The sequence below is a fragment of the Manis javanica genome, chromosome 14 (genome assembly GCF_040802235.1).
Source record: "Manis javanica isolate MJ-LG chromosome 14, MJ_LKY, whole genome shotgun sequence".
Lineage (NCBI taxonomy): Eukaryota > Metazoa > Chordata > Mammalia > Pholidota > Manidae > Manis > Manis javanica.
Genome location: NC_133169.1, coordinates 17359439 through 17380738, shown reverse-complemented (window position 1 = coordinate 17380738; position 21300 = coordinate 17359439). Strand labels below are relative to the sequence as shown.

General features: G+C 36.9%; 1 protein-coding gene across 16 annotated transcripts in view; it reads right to left on the bottom strand.

Annotated features, from left to right (window-relative positions):
* The window catches only part of ESRRG (estrogen related receptor gamma), a 581036-nt gene that overhangs the window by 53410 nt on the left and 506326 nt on the right, over positions 1–21300 (bottom strand). For 15 of the 16 annotated variants that reach the window (XM_073221279.1, XM_073221273.1, XM_073221277.1 and 12 more), the window contains 2 exons: positions 6038–6148; positions 2262–2444 (listed from right to left, as the gene is read on the bottom strand). In XM_073221279.1, the coding sequence (XP_073077380.1) occupies positions 2262–2444; positions 6038–6148 (294 nt within the window). The remainder of the gene's footprint in view (positions 1–2261; positions 2445–6037; positions 6149–21300) is intronic. The other variant, XM_017649421.3, reaches the window with a different exon arrangement.

Here is a 21300-nt window from a genome sequence, read left to right as displayed (position 1 = left end):
CTGTTACTCATAGTTATTTAAAGTTACTGTCTTCACAAAAGACACTAGAGCCCCTTTACTGTGACAAGTTCCTTTGTGAGTTGGCATTTCTACTTAGATGCACAACTGGACCCACAAATTTATCAGTGACTTTTTCTTCCCAGGGAGTGTCAGGAAGGAGGTGTTAACTTTCAGTGGTCTTTGTTTGGGCATGTCTGAACCATATCAAAATATGGGCTTAATAAATCCCTTGATCCAGGGGAAATCTGGGTGGCATAATTTGAAATAATGAGTGGTTTTGCGTCATAGTGACCTAGCCTTTCATGCTGTTGTTATTAATAATAATAACACTACCCTCATTATTATTTTGAAATAGTTCTTTCAAATGCAGTCAACTGGGAGACTAAAATAGCTTGACTGTACTCCAGGAAGCAGCGCTGACTATATGTTTTGAAGGCTCCATTTGTTTACCTGTTTCTGCCTCAAATTTCCCTATGTTGAACTAAAGATACTAATACTTGATGCCTGGGTAAATACAGTAGCTCTCAGCTGGGGCGGGGGAAGCATGATTTTGCTCTTAGGGGACACTTGACAATGTCTGAAGACATTTTCATTTGTCACAACTCAAGGGTGCTAGTGTCCAGAAGCCATGGATGCAGCTGGACCTCCTGCTATGAACGGGGCAGCCCCCCACAACAAAGGAGAGTCTGGTTCCAAATATCAATAGTGTCAAGGCTGAGAAACTCTGGATTTGAATAATATTTTAAATATGTGTGTGTGTGTGCACATGGTGATAAAATACATAAATACGAATGATACCATATATATTGATTACCTCAAAGTGTTGCAGACACTTCAATAAACATTTTTTTTTCTTTCCGTTCTAACACCCTTCATAACACTTACCTTCCAGATAAGTTTTCATGTACTGTTTAAGCCAAATTCCCAACTGCCTTAACATTTTTTAACCTTCTTTTTTGCTTTTATCTAAAAGTCATCTAGGTGTGATTACAATTCAAATACAGTGTCAACTATCCGCATGATCAAATTCTCATCATCCTTTTTTATATGCAGTAACTCTTGTGTAGGTTTCTTCTAAAGAACACACTCAAGCTCACCTAGTTAACTAGTTTTGACTTAATTTGGGGTGCTTTATTAGCAAACAGTGTAAGACAAAGTAGCTGGTATAATACAGAGTGATGTTTAAATTAGTTTACAATTTGCTTGGCCTCATCTAGAACTGCACGGAACAAAGCCATTCAGAAATGTCAGCTGTGTTCCTAACCACTGTAACAAATTGTCGCCCGAACGCTGCACACCTAATGACTTCAAATTAGCTTCACTGCGATATCGCCTGACAGTTCGTTACGACTGTTAGCAACATAGCTGGCGTATCATGACCAAGAAATTGGTTTCAGTGTGGGCTGGGAAAGGGACTTCCATCAATTTGATTAAAGAAATTACTGCAGCATTCAAAGCATAAAGACAAACTAGTTTAAGAAGACAGAAATAAGTTAACTGTGCCAGAAAAACATTGCTCATCATTGAAAAACTTGTTTATAAACAACTTGAAGATCAAAGTCCAAACAAACAGAAAATAAGAAATAATTCTAGGAGACTACTAAAATTCTCCAAACTGTGGTCAGGTACATGTTCCCTGGTATGAGAGGATGGATCACGAAGGAAAACTAATAGGATATTTTTAAATACTACTTTAAAGTTACCACATGAGAAAATGTGTAAACTCAGTTTAACATTTACTTTCATAATTGAGCTACAAAATCATTGTAAATATCTAACTGTAAACTGGAGCAAAGCTTGTGAAAATGAATACCAATTCAGTACGAAGAGATACCATGATTGACAAAATGAGTGATTCTTCAAAGGCAAAGAGGCAAATTAGACAATTGCTAACAAAAACAGTTTTTTTAAGTGAAAAGGAAAAGTAGAAGTACTTCCTGAGGTGAAAGCTCAGAATTTTAAAATGGTTAGAGAAATATTTTTAAAGTTACATTCTCTTTATCTTGCGATGCCAATAGTACCTTCCTATATGAAAAGATAACTGACAATAGTTCAACATGGAACCAGGTACAGAGATTATGATTCTGTAAGGATCATCAAAGCTCTAAATCACCTATAACAAAAATAAATGTAAAGGTTAGAAAAAAATCCTAATGAGAACATTTTGAATTTGCCTACAACTACATATACAACCTAGGGAATTAATAGCACCCTTTCGCATTTTGTTGATTTTTTTTTTTTGTTCTTTTCAGAAAATGTACCTGGAATATGCTTCGCCCATCCAATGATAACCACCAACTCTCGGTCGGCCAAGTCACACAGTGTAGTAAGGGCTTTGATGTCACTGTCGGGGACAGTAGGGTCAGGCATGGCATAGATCTTCTCCGGTTCAGCCACCAACAAATGTGAGACAATCTTGTTATCTGCAGGATCAGACCAGAGCACTACAAGATCACTAGCAGCATTATCCCTCCTGTACAAACCCTAAAGTATGTTGTGTTTTGAAAAAAATTCAAATCACCTACAATAAACCCCAAATTTTCTATTTATGTTTCAATATATGTACGTTAAACGGTGTTTGGGAAAACTCATATCAAGAAATAAGTCACTACAGTGGTAATAGAATGTATTCCCTTCTCCGTCTTTGCTCTACCTGCCTTTGCTGGAATTAAGCATCTGTCCTGTAATGAAATTTTTTACAGCAAACAGATAAGAGAAGTTAGATGCTTTCTGGGTTTGCTCTTTGATTCTTTAATGGGATATGAGGGAGCCGATTATATAGTATACAGCAGCTTTAAACTAAAAATTCACAGTAAACCACTGAAATATAGACTATGATGTGGGAGGCCAAGAACTACTAATGCCCATCTTCACAGTGGGCGTGATAGTCATTAATTGTCTTAATTCCTTTAAAGAAGATCAAAGGTCAGAGCCGTTCTGCCTGGGTGAATTACTGACTAGATAACTCTATCTCTGTGGGACGCATTAAATAGGAACTTCTCTCCTTTCTCCCTCTCCCCACACACCCAGCCAGTCTTCCAAATATAGCCAATATCAGTTTGCAGAAAAATACTCCTACTTAAATGTTACAGCATTTTCTCTTCGTAGTGTCCAGTTCTTTAATCCTCTATTTTCATCTGTTGTCTTTAGTTCATTCTCTGGATCAAATTTATCTGTCTGAAATTTGTGATATATGTCTTTAAAATCCTTCATAAAATAAACACTAGAGATAAATGGAAAGCATCACGTCAAATGTGTTTTATTGCTCAGGGGCATGTGAGTTTATGGAAGGGGTTGTAAAGCCTTGCTAACAGAATAATTTTTCTTGTTGGCCCTATTTTCAATTTCCATGTGTAGCTTTAGATTTTATATTTTCTTCTTAAGTGAGGAGGTACCACTGAGTAAGAATAAATCCAAATAGTTCAATGTTCTATGTACCATTCCTCTAAACACTGGGGCTTTACAGGGATTTTTGTGAGCAAAGACCAAGTTTCCTCTGTGTTTGCTAGATCATTTTCCTTTCCTTCTGAATTTTTAACTTTTTAACTGAAAATGAAAAAGATTTCTCTACCTTAGAGCGTACACATAGCATCTTTTGTTTCCCCCAACAGAATAACAAGGAGACATCTCCAAGCTATGATTAGAAATTTTTGTGACATATTTTAAAGTTTTATGATTCTGGTTGCCATCTGAATTAAATTTATTGCAAATAACCAACAGATAACCATTCAATGGCCGTAATACTCAATTTTCAGCAAATTGAAAATGCTGATTTGGGAGGAAATATTCCCCAATACCCTATCTTCTAGAGAAAAAAAAAATTAAAATTAAATCAAGATTCTTTTTATAATTTGCAGGATCTCCAAAGAATGACATTTGGGTCTTGTATGTGCTATTACAATAGCACCCTGTATTTTTTGTTATGCTTGGAAAAGTTTCAACTTTGATTGCTCTCACGATGCAACAAAACCTGTCAGCAACTGCTAGATTCTTAAGATCAGAAGAAAATACAATAAAGGGCACAAAAATGTAACCTCAGGAAATCTTGCTTCTAGTTCTTTTAGTACAGGGAAAATGCTACCTGTTTTACCCAAGTCAGTGGATACTTGACTGGAGGGGTCTGAGGAATTTGGTTGTAGATTACAAATTCCTATCATTCAGAAAATGGCATAGCTGGCAGCACTATTTCTAGGTAAATCTTATTTAATGTTTCCCTAATTAGAATCAATAAAACCCAATTTTCATTCTTGGGCTTTTGTAGTACACAGTCAGTCAAGGCCCAGAAATCTCCCCCAGCCACTTTCTCAGCAAAGCCTGAGCACCGTCTCTGGACACTTATCTGACAGTATCTGAAAATTAAGTTTTATAAATGTTTGTTACAAAAACACACTAATTGGATGGACTGAGGAAAATTAACACAGAGGCCTTGAGAGAATGAGTAACGATTTATTAGGAGTCCTCTTTATCTCAGACAAATAAAGCTCACTGAAATTGCTGTAATCTTCTTAAAGGTGCTTGACAAGCCACTTTCCAATTTCTCAGGTTTACACAGAAAACCAAAGATGTGGACTCTATCATGTGGACTTACAAATGGGCTGGTGCTCATTTTTTCTCTCAGTAGAGGAAATTATCAATGGTTTCAGTCAATGTGTGTATAGAATGAACGAGAAGTGGGAAGCCTGTGTATTTTTGAATCCAGGAAAACTAAACCTCTAATGAAATTAAGCATTAGGGTTTATTGCATTTTATTGTATTAACAGAAAGTTTCTTATTATAATGTGCAAAATCTGCTTAATGCAGGCCTAGACTGTATTTGCAGAATGCCAAGCAGCTTAGGCAGGAGGAGGAGAAGATGCCAGATTGGACAATTGAAGGTATAATCAACATAATGTTTTTTGGAAAGGCAAAAGGAAACTATGCCATATGTTCACTTAAGCTTTAATTTTATGTAAAACGTTGTTTTTCCTTTGACATAGCTGAAATGTCCTTTCATTTACAGTTCAGGGTCTGTTTTATTTATTTAACAGATCCCCATATGCTCACATGCGCGATGCACAGCAGTGACCCCTCCTGGCCTCCTGGAGGATCTGAATTAGAAGTGGACACCTTTTCTCTACAAAGCAGATCAACAATTAGCCATGTGTTTTCTAGAACTGCTATGGATGCAGCTTTCTCTGGTGAGTGCTGGCTGTGTCTTCTGAGACAAAGACCACTAAACATGAGAACTATTTCCACCAAAGCACTTCTCAGTGCCTAGCGTGAGTGCTACGCATAAACAGACTAAAATTCTAGTTCTGTGGCACTATAGCTATGAACTCATTTCCCAGAAAATGGGATGCAGTATTGCCTCAATCTATATTCCAGCTCCTTTTAGTCAATGACAAAGAGAATGGGGCTTGAATTTTAGCAACATACCTGCCACCCTTCCAAATTGCAACCTGGCATTATAAACCCACAGACTCTTTAAAAACAATTCATAATGCCTATAAGGGTATCTGAGATGGAATCACCAACCTATGCTTGTTATTAGGAGGGCCCATTCATGTTTTAATCTATTGCTAGCTAGTGTGTTAACCTTCTATAGTTCCAAATTAATGAGGCTCCTAATGTATTTTCATTGGGAGGTTGAGCAGTCAAACTCATTTAGTTAGAGAAAACTACTAAAATCACTTTCTTGTGAAACCTGAAACTAACAGCTCCAATGAGCTAATGATTGCAGTATGATCCATTTCATGTACCTCTGAAAATAAAGATAACCAGTAAATGTAAAATTTGCACTATATAAGCTATGCCTTAATATGCTTATGCTTCCACAAAATTACTAGGTGAAGAAAGGCGGGGGGAGAAAAACCATAGAAAAAGAGATAATTAGCTGAGTTACTCCTCAAAGGCAATCCTTGGGAAAGGAGCCACAGCCCCCCAACAAAGACAAGGCTCCTTGGAGTCAGCAGGGACAGGAAATGCCAAAGCTGGTAGACACAGAGCCAGCTGGGAGGGTGTCGCGTGCTGGAAAGCCAGACATGTCTGCTGTACTTACATGGCTTTTTGGCTGGCTGAACCAGCTGAGGGTTCAGGTACGGGCTGTTCTCCGCATCTATTCTGCGCTTGTACTTCTGCCGACCTCCGCGTACTCTGTCAAGACGCACCCCTGTGGGCAAAGACAGGCACTGGCTTACTGTTGAGGTTAGCTATCTTTGAGAGCAATCAAATACATAGAGAATACACCCGTGGAGGCTATGGAGACAGACAGTGGGACAGAATGGTCCTGGGGTATTGAGAGGAATATAAAAAGGTAGTGTCTAAGCCAAGATTGCAAGGGATTGGAAATCAAACCGGGAACAGGCCACCAAACCTGAAACAGACGTTTTATGCAAGGTCATCAAAGTCACATTTCCACGTGAATTGATACAAAGAAACTGTTATGTGGGACTAGTGTCATTTTTCAAATTAAAGTCAATGGCAATCTGTGTCCTCTTTATCAGTCACCCTTGAGAGCTCAGTGTGGGGGATCCAGCAGACCAGCCGACCAGGAGCCATCCAACCTTCCCTGGTCTATCAGAGGACTCAGTACGAACCTGTGGAGCTGAACTGAACTGAAAGCACCTACAGGCTGTGGACGGAGAGGATAATGCAACACAAGATGAGACGCAAGGATAGTTGCATATGATAATGCCAACGTGTGTCAGAAGTAGAATGCTATTTATGTTTGGCAGACATTTGTATTTTCTTTCAAATGAGAGAAAGCTTAGAGCATGTTTGGACTGAACACAGGATAGGAAGAGGAGCTTACTGAAAAATTTCAGAAGACTAAAAGGGTATGCAAGCAGGACAGAGCTGAAGGGTGAAGCTAGAAAGTAGGCCCAGGAGCCTGGCATTTAAAACATTTTCCCAGAGAGTGATGGGTTGGGTCAAGATTCAGGGAGCTTTTGCTGGAAGTGGATTTAAAAGATTAAAGGAAGAGAAAGAAAGGGATTAAAAAATAAAGAAATAGTTGATTTATATGGGGAGTGGTAGGAGGGGATTGTTAATAACCTGGTTTTCAGCCTATAATTGCAAAGTTTAGGACAGAACCACATAAATCTTTATCAAGTAAAGAAAAGATGACTTGGTATTAACAGGGAAGTGAGAGATTCTTTTTGTGGTATTGGGTTAGACTGTAATTATAAAACAGTATGACATTGTCCATTAATAAATTCAACTGAGTAACTCATTATACATATTTTGGCAGTTATCTAACTGTTTAGAAAATAAATTTAGTTTACCCACATTATCAGTGTTATTATTTTTACTGAAGGGCCGGCCTCTCAGAGGCTTTAACATGTTAATGGCCTCTGTAAAACTCTCCGAGGGAGATACAACCTGTGCAATGTTTTGCAAAGCAATTTAACCAAGGGTCCTGCTTTTGGAATATTTACTAATATCATGTAGAATGTGTGAGCTGTGGGTTGAATTATATGAAACAAATTGGGGAAGTCTGATAGATCTCTATGCGAATCCAGAAGGTGAATACATATACTCAAATGTTAAGGATTATTACTGATCCGCAAGATAAAGAAAAACACAATTTTTCATATTACCTTAATCATACCACTTTAAGAGTTGACTAACTTTTAGTGAAACACACAGATACATGCACTTGGTTCCAGATAAAGCCTGAAAGGTCATACTGAACCATCAGGGCAGAGTTTAAATAAAATGAGGAGACAATTTCAAGAGCATTTGGGGATTGCTTTGTTCAGTTAATTTCTAATGCTCTATTTTTATTGTGTGTATATTTACTAAAGTTGAATACCTTCTCCTTTCCCCTTTTTTCATGTTTTGTTCTTATCATTTCTTCCTCTTCAGAAGTTTCTCCAAGATACTTTTCCAGTTTATGTAAAATGGTCACATTTTATCTGGCCATATAAGTAAAACACATTCAAACTTGTTTCATTACAAGAGTTTTTAAAATTAAAAATCATATGAGGCAATTAAAAACACGTGACACTGGAAATATCCTAACATGTTTGTCACCGAACTCCAACCCAATGAGAACATTAATCTGATGTGATTAGAGGTGTGAAGAGAAGCCTGGGAGACACACACCTAGAGGAAGACAATGACAGGTGAAGGCTACAGAAGGAGGGAACATTTTTGGATATCTCGGAAAGTGTCAGAAGCAGGACGGGTTATAGAATAAATCTTGATTAAATTTGTGGACTCCTAAATTTGCTTTTGGTGTTTGTCAGGGAATACATTCACCCTTAGCAATATATCCTCAGATCCCCAAATACTGAACAATACCCTACACACTTTGCAACACAGATGTCAAGGCTGGTAGTCTCCGACAATGGATTTTGTCCATCATGAAGGCCTATGGAAGAGGACTGTGGCTGAAGGACTTGAATGGAGGCCCAGGCTGGAAGCAATGCTGACAGTCATTTCACATTCGAGCCACCAGTCAGCTCAGCCAGCTGGGCCAAGCTACGGGAAGAGTGCTACACAGAACACTAGTTACCACATCACAAAGAAACAAACACACAACCTTGATTGGCAGAATTTTTATTGTTTTATGGATTACTTTTATATTTGTAGAGATAGATTCTTCAAGTATTGTCAATGAATTTCATCACTCTGCATTTCCTTTCAATTTTGAGCACTGACTTGCAGAAATATTCATATTACTTTTTACACGATCCCCCCAAATCTACGGGGGTGTTCTTTTATGTTCACTGTACCCACCACCTCTCTCCTATTACCTGTCTCTCGTTCCTCCATCCCTTCTACCTGCTGTGTATAAGTAGACAAAATACTATCTATACGTCTAGTTCATCCTTCCCACAATCCATACAAATATACACCTATCCAATCCATATATCTGTCTACCTTCTAAATATTCAAGAACTTTTATATAAGCCATGATTTCCACTTTATATCCTAAAACAAGGATCAGTTGGACAAAGAATTCTTTTATGATTTGAAATTTATGATATTTAGTAGATTACTAGAGGAAAAAAAAGTAGATACCCCTAAAAAAATCCCCATATTAAATAATTATACATAATTAAAACCATCAATATTCTTTGACAAAGAGTCAGTATTCAGAAAAGTGGTGCTGCCAAGTTAGAGAACAATTAATGTTAAAAATTCCTAGAGTCCATATACTTTAAAATAATACAAAAACTTATATATGTTTTCATTCCCATTTAAGGTGGTCAAAAGTAGGCAAATATCGACAATTTCAAGTGCTTCAAGTAAAAAAAAAATATTCCTGCTTCTTTTAATCTCTTCAAAACATGGGAAACATGCGTTTTTTACATCTTTTAGTGAGATACTGCTACTAATGATGATCTAATTTAGCTGACTTCATACTCTGTGAAATGTTTGAACTCAAATCCTGCTAACAAACATGCAACTGCTCAACACCACACTAAAATCATTCATTCATTTATTCAGTTCTACTGGGGAAAAAAAATACCACTCGGTAAAACCAGTTGTTTGTATTTTTCCAGGACCATCATAACACACCTCCACACCCGTGACCTTGCTCTAAAAGTTAAATCAGTCCGAAATGTCTTCAAACATGTGGACACAGCCTGTTGTGTACTTTGAAAACAGACAGGTTTATTCATGATCATGATAAGATATGCACTTAAATTTTAATGTTATTTCAAATGGTCTAATATAACAATACTACACAGATAGCATCAGGCTGTCTGTGTATTTTCAGTGTATTTTATTTTTAAAGTTTTTCTAGAAAAATATGTTTAACAAATTACATTCAAACACCAAGTCATAAATAAGGGCAGGATTAGAGGAAACCAAACATTGGATTATGACAAGCACCTCTCACGATTTTCAGAGACGTAGACGGAAAACAAACTGCATAACTGGCAGACTATACCTCTTCCTTTTAAGATGATAATTTCATAGGGACAAAAGGTAGATTGCAAGGAACAGAATATTTAATCAAAAAGTAGCTACTGAAGTTTAAATTAAAATACTGGAAATAGAACACAATGAATGAAGATTCTATCACTATTGCCTTTGCTAAACATAGATTTAAACCACAATTTCTCATTAGGAGGAATACATGCAAATGATATGTTGATTAAAAATAAATATGTATCCATAAAAACATGGAGAGGTTCAGAGAAAATAGGAAAGATAACAAAAATAACCACACAATATGATTTTTATGCTATTTTTGTAATTACCGCTAATTTATAGAAAATTTATTGGATTATTTGGTCTTAAACTTTTAGCCTTAAATATATCAAAATGATGGATATATAATTAACAATCTAAAAATTCCTGTTAACTTGGTCCATTGTCTGCAATAATGATTTGTGAAAAGATGAAAGATTCCCCTTTTAATGTTTCCAGCTATAAAATAACAACACAATAATTTAATAATAAGTAATAGTATATATTAATATAATATATAACATTATGTTTAATAACATAATGAATAATAAATTATTTTATAATGAATAATATTTATTTATATAATAACATAGTAATTTACTCCTAAATATTATAAGAACATCTTTTTTAAAAGACAAAAGCATAGTTTGCAAGTCTGAAATGGTGAGTTTTTTCTGGCCCTTTCATAAACTAGCTCTGTAAACTTGGATGAGTTCTGCAGCTTCTTTGATTTTCCAGATACAAGATGGATATGAAGACAATATATTTTGATTGTAATGTTCCAATATTATGTTAATATAATTTATTAGTATATCTGGATATTATACAAATCCATTATTAAAATATTTCATAAACCTGAAAATGTCGAGGAAAATAAGGAAGTTGTCATTATCTCATAATTCAGATGAACTACAGCCATATTTCTTTATTGAAGTATATTTTGCACCATGATCATTTATTGAAAATCTGTCCCTATGGTGTTTGACAGTCTATCCTGCCTCAGTGCTACAGGTAAACAGATTGGAGGTATGGTGATGGATGGGTATGATAACTCCAGGGATACAAGCCAAATAAATGATACTCATTCAATGTCTAAGAAATTTATAGAAGTATTTGGTACCCCATTCTATTTATTACTTATCCCTGTCACTCATAATATCATTAAGATATGTGATTATTTTAGAAGAGATACAGAAAATAATCCAAATGCTATCAAAAAGAAGGATGCTCTCCCTGAGGTTAGCTGTATAAGCACACAACAGAAAGTGACATGGAGAACTGATAATTATCCCATTAAACTAACACATTTAAAAGTTTCTAACTATTTTAGCAGAAACAAATAAAGAAGAACAACAATATTACCATCAGGACCTGGGAATCTAAATTTGCCATAAACAAACATCAATCTAATTCCAGTATTTCCACTGAAGGTAAGAAGGCCTATCCCTTTACATCTCTACCATCTTAAATATAAACTATTTGTATTTGGACCTCCCTTGTAAAGCAGTTTTGAAAAAGTCTGAAACAAAACTGTCCTGGGAAATAAGACACCCACAGTGTTCAATGTTTGACAGGATTTGAGGTTCATTAAGGCAATTGGACTTGCTATTCATATGGAGACTGCCATTACCTTTCCTTTTTTAGATAAAAGATTTTAATAGTTGGCATTACCTACCAAGGAGATTGTCTCACATTGCTGTTTCTTTCAAATACTGCATGTGCCTCCATGGCCACAAGGGAATTACAAATCTTATACATTGTCAGAATTTACAAAATTGAGAAAGCAGGAATAGGGCAAGGAGGGACAAAATACCCTGTGAGGCAAATAAACACCAAAAGAAGTAAAAGAGTTCAGCAAAAGGCCTTCTTAGGTCAGCTAATTTTGTCTACATTTTATGCCTGAACGCAAATTTTTATAGTATTACATAGTCCAGGGTCAAAAGTATTTTTCGCATTTTTAATAGCACAAAGTCAGAGGCATTTCACAGGATAATAAAAGATCTCCTCTTCAGAGGATTATAGGATACCCTAGTGTACTTTCCTAAATTAAAGCCAAGCCTTTTATAATGCTGTTCCCCAAACAAAGGTTTGCTAATAACATTAATTACATAAGCCACCGGAATATTGAAGAAAGATGCACATGGTCACACTAATGGAATAATAATTTTTTAAAAGATCGCAGATTAATTTTTTTAAAGATTAGTGAATTTAATGAATACTAAATAAATAGTTGGATTAAATAAATGTTATCAAGCATGGCTTATAATTGAGTATTGGGAACAGACTGGAACAGAAAGACTTCTCAAACAATAAGGAGCAGAGGGTGGGAACTTTCTCCTCCACTGTAAACTCTCCTGATAGTACATTTCCCTTTGCTGTGGAAGTAAACCTTCCTCCTTCCCTTTAGGAAGAGAAGTACCTAGCAGCACCATGAATTCTCCTGAGATTTCTGTGAGGAACCATCCTACAGAGGAGAGAGAAGATCCCTTTGAGGAGCTGTAGGGAAAGAAGCCAAGGCTGATTGACAGGATCAGACACAGCGGTGGGGGATTTTAGTGGCAGCCTCTGATGAGGTTCCCCTTCTGTGCAGTGTCCTGAACGGAGGGCACCAGTTTAAGCTTGAGCTACTTGAGCATATTAGAGGCTTCTCAGCAAAGGGATGAGTGAAAATTATTTGTATATTCACACATATGCTCCATAGAGAATCTAACCATTTGAAATTCTTGAGGATCACAGGAGACAATGAAACATGTGTGTTGCCCCTCTCCAAACAGATATTGTTCAACATGGCTTCAGGATTTAGTCCCTTTCTTCTGTTCAGGAATCTTTGACTTCTCCTACCTCCATCTCCCTACCAGATCAGGCCTTCATTATTAATTGAATGGATGAATCTCTGCATGAAGTGTCTTGGAATAAACCAAAATATCAGTTCTTACTAGTAGTCATCGGTTATTGAGGACTTACTATATTCTAGGCAATGCGATGTCTTTTACACATATTAATAAATCCATTTAATCCTTAAAACACTTCTATGAGACTGGTGCTGCTATTATTCTGCTTTACAAATGAGAACGCTGTAACTAGTTAAGGGGCAGAGCCAGGGTTGGGAGTTGGGGAGAATGGCTGCAGAACCCACATTCTTAAATAGTGTGTTTATATTGCTTCACTGCCATCAAATTATATTTTTGGAAAACAGCATTTGGTATATACTCTGAAGGCAGAAACACAGGCAGATAAAACTGATTATTGTGGTGGACGATACTCACATCATGACACAGGGTGCATGAACAATGACCTAGCGGGGGGAATGTGCATACTTTTACTCAATTGAAGGGCTGGTATCTTTGCATCTGTCACTCTGTAAGACGACTTGACTCTAAAAAGTTTATAGCTAAGAGGACAAACCAGAAGTGATAAGAAACAGTCGCACTAATTTTCCACTGAGGCAGAAGCCCAGAGATATTAATTCCCTTGTTCCTTGTTGCACCTTAAAATGTTACCGCACATTAGACAAGGCCTGTTTCACCAGAGCCACAGAGACAGAGCAGCATTCTGGCTGAGTTTTTAGCTCGAAAGGGAGGGAGGCCTAGATGGCGGCTTTTCCACCAGACACTCCTGGCCATTGGCTACATTTACTCCTGCTGGAATATCATGACAATTCAGGAACTTTGAACATTGCCTGGTAAGTTTTTCTGAAATAAAAGGGAAAAAAAAAAACAAAACCTCACACGGGGAGAGAAAATGCATATCTATTAGGTGGGCTGCTTTTTTTTTTTCTTTTTCTTTTTTAAGTTGAGTCCTCAGTCACTAAAAGAGATAAAAGCCATGACTCACATTAAAGCTTCCTTGCTGTACAGATGAATTAACAATTAGCAAAGGGAAGTCTTTCGTTGTGGTCTCCTGATAGCTATCTGGACTATTAAACATGTGAAGCTTGCACAGGAAATTACAAAGGCTTCCCTCCATTGCAGATTCGAGTTGCATTCAAAATACATTTGTAGATTTCTGTGCAGAGGACATAACCCCGAAGATGTTCCTCCTTTTTTTCCTGATGTGATTCGCTGCTCTTGCTGTGTCCAGAGGCATATGTGTTAGATTCACAACGAGGACTGGAGCCAAATTCAAAATGATAGAAATTTGAAATAACCGCAGACAAAATATTTTGCAGAGGAAATGTTCCACCAGAGGTAACAATGCCTCATCTGCAGCAGGCAGCCCTAATCTATGACACATACAAGTCCAAATTAGGTCATCTGCAACAGGTGACAAGTTTTAATTGAATGTCTTCTGTCTGCAATTCTGACAAAAGGTGAATGGAAATAAATGAGTCTGGCAAGACAGCCCTGAGCCTTACAATACCCAATATCTCATTATTTTTAAACAGCTATCTATAAACTGATGCTGACAAGCCTTGAACCTTTTATTTCTGCTCAAGATGAGGTGGCTGTGAAGGGGGAAAAGAAAAAAAAGAAAAAGGAGCACCCAGAACATTACATTAAACATGCAATACCTACCATTATCACTTCCCCAATGTAATTAAAGGAAATCTCCTGTTCAAAAGGCACTATTTCTTGCATTGCTTGATGTCAGAGGGAAAGAGAGAGAGAGAGAGCATGCTTGGCCTGCATTTGCTAAACATAGAGACTGCCTTTAAAGAAGAAAAGACCATCTTCCCTTCCTGCTCTTTGCCTGCTAAAGATTTCATAAACTACTGAAAGAGATATTGCTGTGACTTACGCCTATCCAGACTTGATTTTGTCTTGTTACTATTTAATACCAGTGACTCTTCCCTTTATCCTTGTCAAAACTGCCTTCTCATTTTGAGAGTAAAGTCATGAATTAGTGGGTAAAGCCATGAAATGTGGTTGCACATCGACAGCAGGAAAAGGGATTCTACTAATTCACAATTAAATCTGACACTGGCAGCAATAAGTTTAACACAATAATAACAGTAATAACAGTGCATAGCACCCCATGGGGATGCTCTGTGTAAACAGAAGCACAAATATTATATATGCAAAATTCAATGCCCTGTAAAAATGAATTAAATATGAAATCAACCAAGCTGGTTTACAAATTCCTGGATTGAGAGCCATAGGCGCTTGGTTTCATTCAATGGAGAGGAATACAGGGGTGTTTAACGTCCGAAAGAACAGATGTGGATTTCAGAGAGAATACAGGTTTGTGAAAATGGAAAGAAAAGGAAATAGGTGACAGAGAAAGGTGGTGGTGAATCTGGAGGTCACTTGGTATCAGGGTGTGTGACTCTAGATCACATGGGCAACCAACGAACAGCTTGTGAAGCTCAAAAGAGAAGCTTATGTGATTTTAGTAACAGAAAACTTTAAGCCCTGCCAATTTGTTAATAACTGACCAAACATAATAAAGATGCATTGCCACACTCAAGCAGAAATTCTGAGACCCGATTATAAGACACCAAGGTGATTACATGACGTTTGATAACGGTTTTTGGGTGATTATGATTTGGTCAAGTTGAGAGTCAAAATAATGTAAATCTAGTACAAAGAACATAACATACATAACCGGGTTATGTGAAAAGAGAATTATACCTAACACATAAAATATGTGGGAAAAAATATCTGTTCAATGGAGATTAAATGTTATTATTAATGCATACATGTCCTAAGCTCCTATCAGTGGGAAATTTCTTGTGACACTGTGACACTTATTTCTTATTTCTTGGACGCTGGCAGCAATAAGTTTAATACAACAGCAATAGTAATGACAAAATGCAGAACACTCCCTAGGGATGCTCTGTGTAAACAGAAGCACAAGTCCTATTTATGCAAAATTCAATACCCTGTAAAAATAATTAAATATGAAATTAAGCTGGTTTTTCAAGTGGCTGGGATGAGAGCCACAGTCACTTTGTTTCATTCAGTGAAGAGGAATATAGTGAGTTCTAGCGAACCTGTTATAAGTCTGTAGTTGAGTAAATAAAAAGTACCAGGACTGAATGTTTGTATTACCCCTAAATTCATATGTTGAAACTGAATCCCCAGTGTGATAGTGTTTAGACGTGGAGCCTTTAGGAGGTGACTAAATCATGCAAGTGCAGCTCTCCTAACGGGATTAGAGCTCTTATAAAAGTGACTGCACAGAGCTCCCAGGAGGGGCGTCAGTGAACCAAGGAGCAAGTTCTCACCAAACAGTGAATCTGCCAGTGCCTTAATCTTGGACTTCTTGGCCTCTAGAACTGTAAGAAATCAGGTTCTGTTGTTTATAAGCCACCAAGACTATGGTATTCCATTATAGCAACCTGACAAGACTTAAGAAGAAGTGAAGGAACATAATAAAGGAATTAGAAAGATACTCTATAAAGGTTGACTCAGGGTCTGATAGGAAATAAAGAAAATACAATGAGTTCCAGCCCCTCTCAACCAACTCTATACTCCATCACTAACCCTCACTCACCTGTCAGTTGTACTATTAAATATTTGTAAGGAAAGTTAATGGACAAAAAGAAGAGAAATACAAAAGGGTATATGAGAGAATAATATAAACCTTCTAGAAATGGAGAAGTAGAGAAAATGCCTTGAGCCCTGATGTTCATACGAGCACACAGCTAGTGTAAGCACATTTTTAAGCTAATTAAAATACAATTTTTCCTATATTAGACTATTAGACATATTAGACTGTTGAGGACTTTAAGACCTCATGAGAAAAACTGGGTTGGAGAATCATGAGTTTCAGTGGTAATAAGAAAGCACTCAAACCTAAATGGCATATTTGCTAAAATTAAAAGGCATTCAATAACAGACACACTAAGTAATGTTTTCTGTATAATTAATTTCCATTTATCATCTTTTGATCTCTTGAATATTTTCAGAATCTCCCTTTACCTGTTCTGCAAGACACCCTGTTCGGCAATAAGATGAGTCTGATTTGTTATAGACAATATGCATATGAAACAACACAATTTTTTTTACATCTGGTTTTCAAGCCAGATGTTCAATAGCATTTTTATTTACTACTCTAAGCATCTAGGTTTTTAATAAGGAACTACTTCAGGTACATGCTTAATTGACATAAAAACGTTAAAAACTTGGAGGAGAGTTATACATAAGTAAATATAAACGTATCAAAATTATCTGTTGAGGAAAAGAACAACTGGGGAAGTGCATACTCTGATGGCCAATAAGAAAACTATGCATTTGGTAGGGTGTAGTTCATAGTGGGTACTTTTAGCCTTAAATTGGCATGTATGAAGTGTGTGAAAGATACATAAAACACTAATCATATTTCCAGACACCAAGTATACTGGGTATTGAATGGGAAAAGCCCATCCTTGAGCCAGGTTCGGAATTTCCTGTAGACTTCCTAAGGTAGCTGTTACTGGCAGGGTTAGTTAGGAGGGCACTGCCACATACTCAAAATGGTCCACAATGTTCGGAGGAATCTTTAAAACCCAAAGTGTGCCAGGAAAGGACAAACATATTTGTCCAGTCGCAAGGAAGCTTAGCACTAAATTCTGGGCATGATGACTCAAGTGTCACTATCTCAAATAGGAGGAGGAGAATTCCCCATGAAAACTCCATGCAGGTTTCTAAACCATACTTTCTTTAGTCTTTCCTGTCAACTGGCTTTATGTATTTTTGAAATACAGCCTGAGCTAGACTCAGACTTCAAGATATTTTATTTAATACATATTCAGCTTTATTCCACAAAAATATTTAAGATTGAGGGCATGGTGAGAAATGATACTTTCATTGAAACAGCTTCAAATGATCAGAATATAACCAAAGGATTTTGGTGAATGTTTTAATGTACATTGCTCATCATTGCACATAAAGGATATATCACATGCTTGCCACATAGTAGGCATTCAAAAATAAGGAGTAAGCGAATAAATAAATCTACAACATGCTTTATAGTCACGTGCTAATCAGGGTTTGTTTTTTTTTCACTTGCTTTGTTTTTCTTACAATACGTTTAAACCTGGAATGTACCCACAAAAAGATATGAATCTCTTGTCTAGTCTCTCAGTAATTCTCATTTGTCATGTTTTTCTTAATGCATTAGTATAGCATGACGTTAGAAAGGTACAGAAAACTTCAAGACAACAAAATGCCATGAAGAGAAAAGAAGAGAACTGTTGTAACATGGGGCATCAGAATTTAATTTTTCAATATTCATCTGTGACAATATGAGATGAAACAGTATCATTTGATATTCTGGGAAAACCTCCAATAGATATTAAGAAAAACTTACTAATGAGAATTATATTTAGACACTCAATATAGAACAAGTAAGGCCAGAGGACCCTGTAACTTGGGAAATTTGACAAATGAAGAAAAGCCTTCTCTTTCGGAGACATTTTTATTGCTCTCCTGCCTGGAAGCAGATGAATGAGCTTGATCACGTGTCAAGCTCTCTTCCAGTTCTAGAATTCTATGAATGAAACGGTGTACTTAAAAAGATGGAATTGACCTGCAGATTCAAAGGAGGACAACTGGTTTGGCAGTTGGAAACATCGACATACTTCATATCTTAAATGAGGGAAGAACAGCCAAGCGGGTAGCATTGATGCACCAGAAGAGCCGGCGGCTTTCGGGCACAGGTCTTCGCATTCCCCTCACACTGACCTTGGCCAAATGCATTTCCTTTTGTTCTTGATGATAATAAAGCAAATACAGTGCCCATGTTTGAAAAATGCTCCTGGCTTATTGCTGCACTAGGAAAAGATCATGCCTGTTGCACATCGCTGTGGACACTGAAGTATGAAAAATCATAAACAGCTTCAGATTTGTGGTCATTTTACAGCATATGGACTAGATTACACTAAGAAGAAGAGAATATGATCGAATAATGGAAATTTTGAAAGATACCAATGAGTGGGTAATGGCTAGTCTGTTATTTAACTGAATTTTACCTGGAGTTTTAAAACAAAACAGCATTTAGATAAATAAGACCTGTTTTCAGTAAACATACCACAATGGATAATGTTTCATTTCAACATCTACAGTCATTGGTTTTTGAGGAATTATGTATAGTTTATACACACACACACACACACACACACACACACACAACTACAGGGCCTCCCAATGTAAAGTGAATGAATGAAGTGGACTATGTATTTTTTTTTAAAAGAGTGGTAGGCACTTTGTGAACTGGAGAGCATCTGCCCTGCAAATGCACACAGCCTCTCACAGCACGAAAATGATATTGCCAAGTGAGGGGCCACACTTGATCAGGGGTCGTGTTATCAGAATTCTTACTGCCAAAAGAAGTCAGCTTCTGGATCTTTAGACGAAATCACCCAGGATTTAGGTGTTGACACAATTTTTTTAGCTCATCTGTGGCCCCCATGCTGCCGGCTTATAGTCCTTAGTTTACATTCTTTTACACACAGGCCAACTATTCCCTACCAGAAGCCAAGTCTGAAATCGGCTGGTTAAACTGATCATATTACAAATTGGTAGCTACTTTAGAAATAATCGCTTTATTTTATTTAGGCCCTCGTTATACGAGCATAAATTTAGTTCCCTAATTGCTGAAGTTGTTCTACAGGCTACTTCTTGAAATTTGAATTCTTGAAATTCTAGTTTTGAAATGCTGTTTAGTAGGGTTTCAGATATAAAATAATAATGAAGACTATATTAAGGATTTTAATTAGAACTCATTTCAAATGGGAGAAAAAAATTTCATCTCCTATGACCACAAGCAGTACCTGCCAGTTAAGAATGCTGACATGCTTTGGTCTACAGAAGGCCTCTTAAAGGATCTCTTGCTAGCACACATCTCCATCGCTATTTATAGTAAATGGCAGGAATGGCCTTCTTAAATCCATTCATTATGTTTACTAAAGGTTTTCACTTTTTGAAGGAACAACTTTCTGCCTGGTGAAGTCTGTTGGAACCTGCAGTCAATTCCTGTAACACAAATCTTGTAATAAAGTGCAATCTCCATTGTCCCTAAGATTACACCCGATTAATCATTGCTGGGAATTAGCTGACAACGAATCACTTTTCTGTTGGCCTACACCCTTTCTCCTCCAAGTTCTGGTATTATATGGAGAGAAGGTCTTTGAAGTAGCAAAAGAATAAGATGATGCTGAATGCTTTTTGGAACAGTCCTGGGAATTGGGTTTCAACAATGTTTTCTCTGAGTCAGTAGATCATAGAGTACAAAGGACCAGAAGATGCTGCTAGAATTGAAAACCAGAGTGGGTGGCTGTGGGTGGGAGATGACTAAGATAGTGTGACTATCAAAGGTATCATGAAAGAAAAGCAAAGAGATTTAATTTAAAAAGATCTATGAATGTTTAAAAAATAAAACCTATAAGTTTGAAAGAAGGTGATCAAAATCACTTTTCTATTAATTATTCAAGAACATGCAAGCACATTACAAAGAACTTTCTATATGCCAAATAACATATTACATGGGTTGAAAAAGTGAGTCTTTAAAAAGGCCAGGAAACATACTAAACAGCCAGCAGAAGGTCCTGGCCCAGTATATCATCACAGCCAAGATCAGTAAAAAATACAAACTTACTCATAACAGAAGCAAGCCACATATATACATCTGTTGAATTCACTAAGTGGTTATTCCATAATTCCTATTAATGTCAAACCACTCCAGCAAGTGGACCTCCAATAGAAAGGTAATGACTTCTGCTAACTGCATGTATTTTAGAAACTCACTTTTCAAAGCCTCTCATCTGTGCTGCCATGAAGAGAATCCAGGAATCCCCTGGTACTTGACAGCATAGTGTCCTAATCAGTCACGGTTGCTGTTGGGCAGCATGAGGCATCTCCCCCGAAACTACAGAGCCTGCCTGGCTACCCTCTCAGCTCCCAGAGTCTCTGCTGGCCAAGGAAATGTAAGAGCAGGAAATTAAACCCAAGTCCCCACAACCAGGTCAAGAAAGCACAACAAGTAGCCCACCCAAGCAGCGTGGAGCACACCTTAATATCACAGGAACATTTCCATCACAGGGTGGTGGCTGGAAAAAAGTGCAACACTTAGATTTCAGAAGAGAGTTTTGGATACTCATTTATCTTGGTCTATGCATGCACTTAACCACATTCTAAGGGAGAGAGTCAAGAATTTATGTATTTGGGTGGGGAAACAGAAAAGCCATGTTTCTCCCATTCTCCTTTACTTCTTTCATCTGGCCAACCAATTTAATTTTATGTATGTTCACATACACATAAACACATATATGCACATATATATATAAAAGACTGATCAGATCTTTCTAAAATATATTATATATTTTTGAAATCATTGTACATCATTCTTAAAAACATAGTTACAAATGGGAAAAACATAAATGCATCATGTCAACTCTTGTGAGCATTCCTTGCACAGCCACTATTCAAATTATTTCATAGATTTTAAATAATTTCCCAGACATGATAAAAGGTA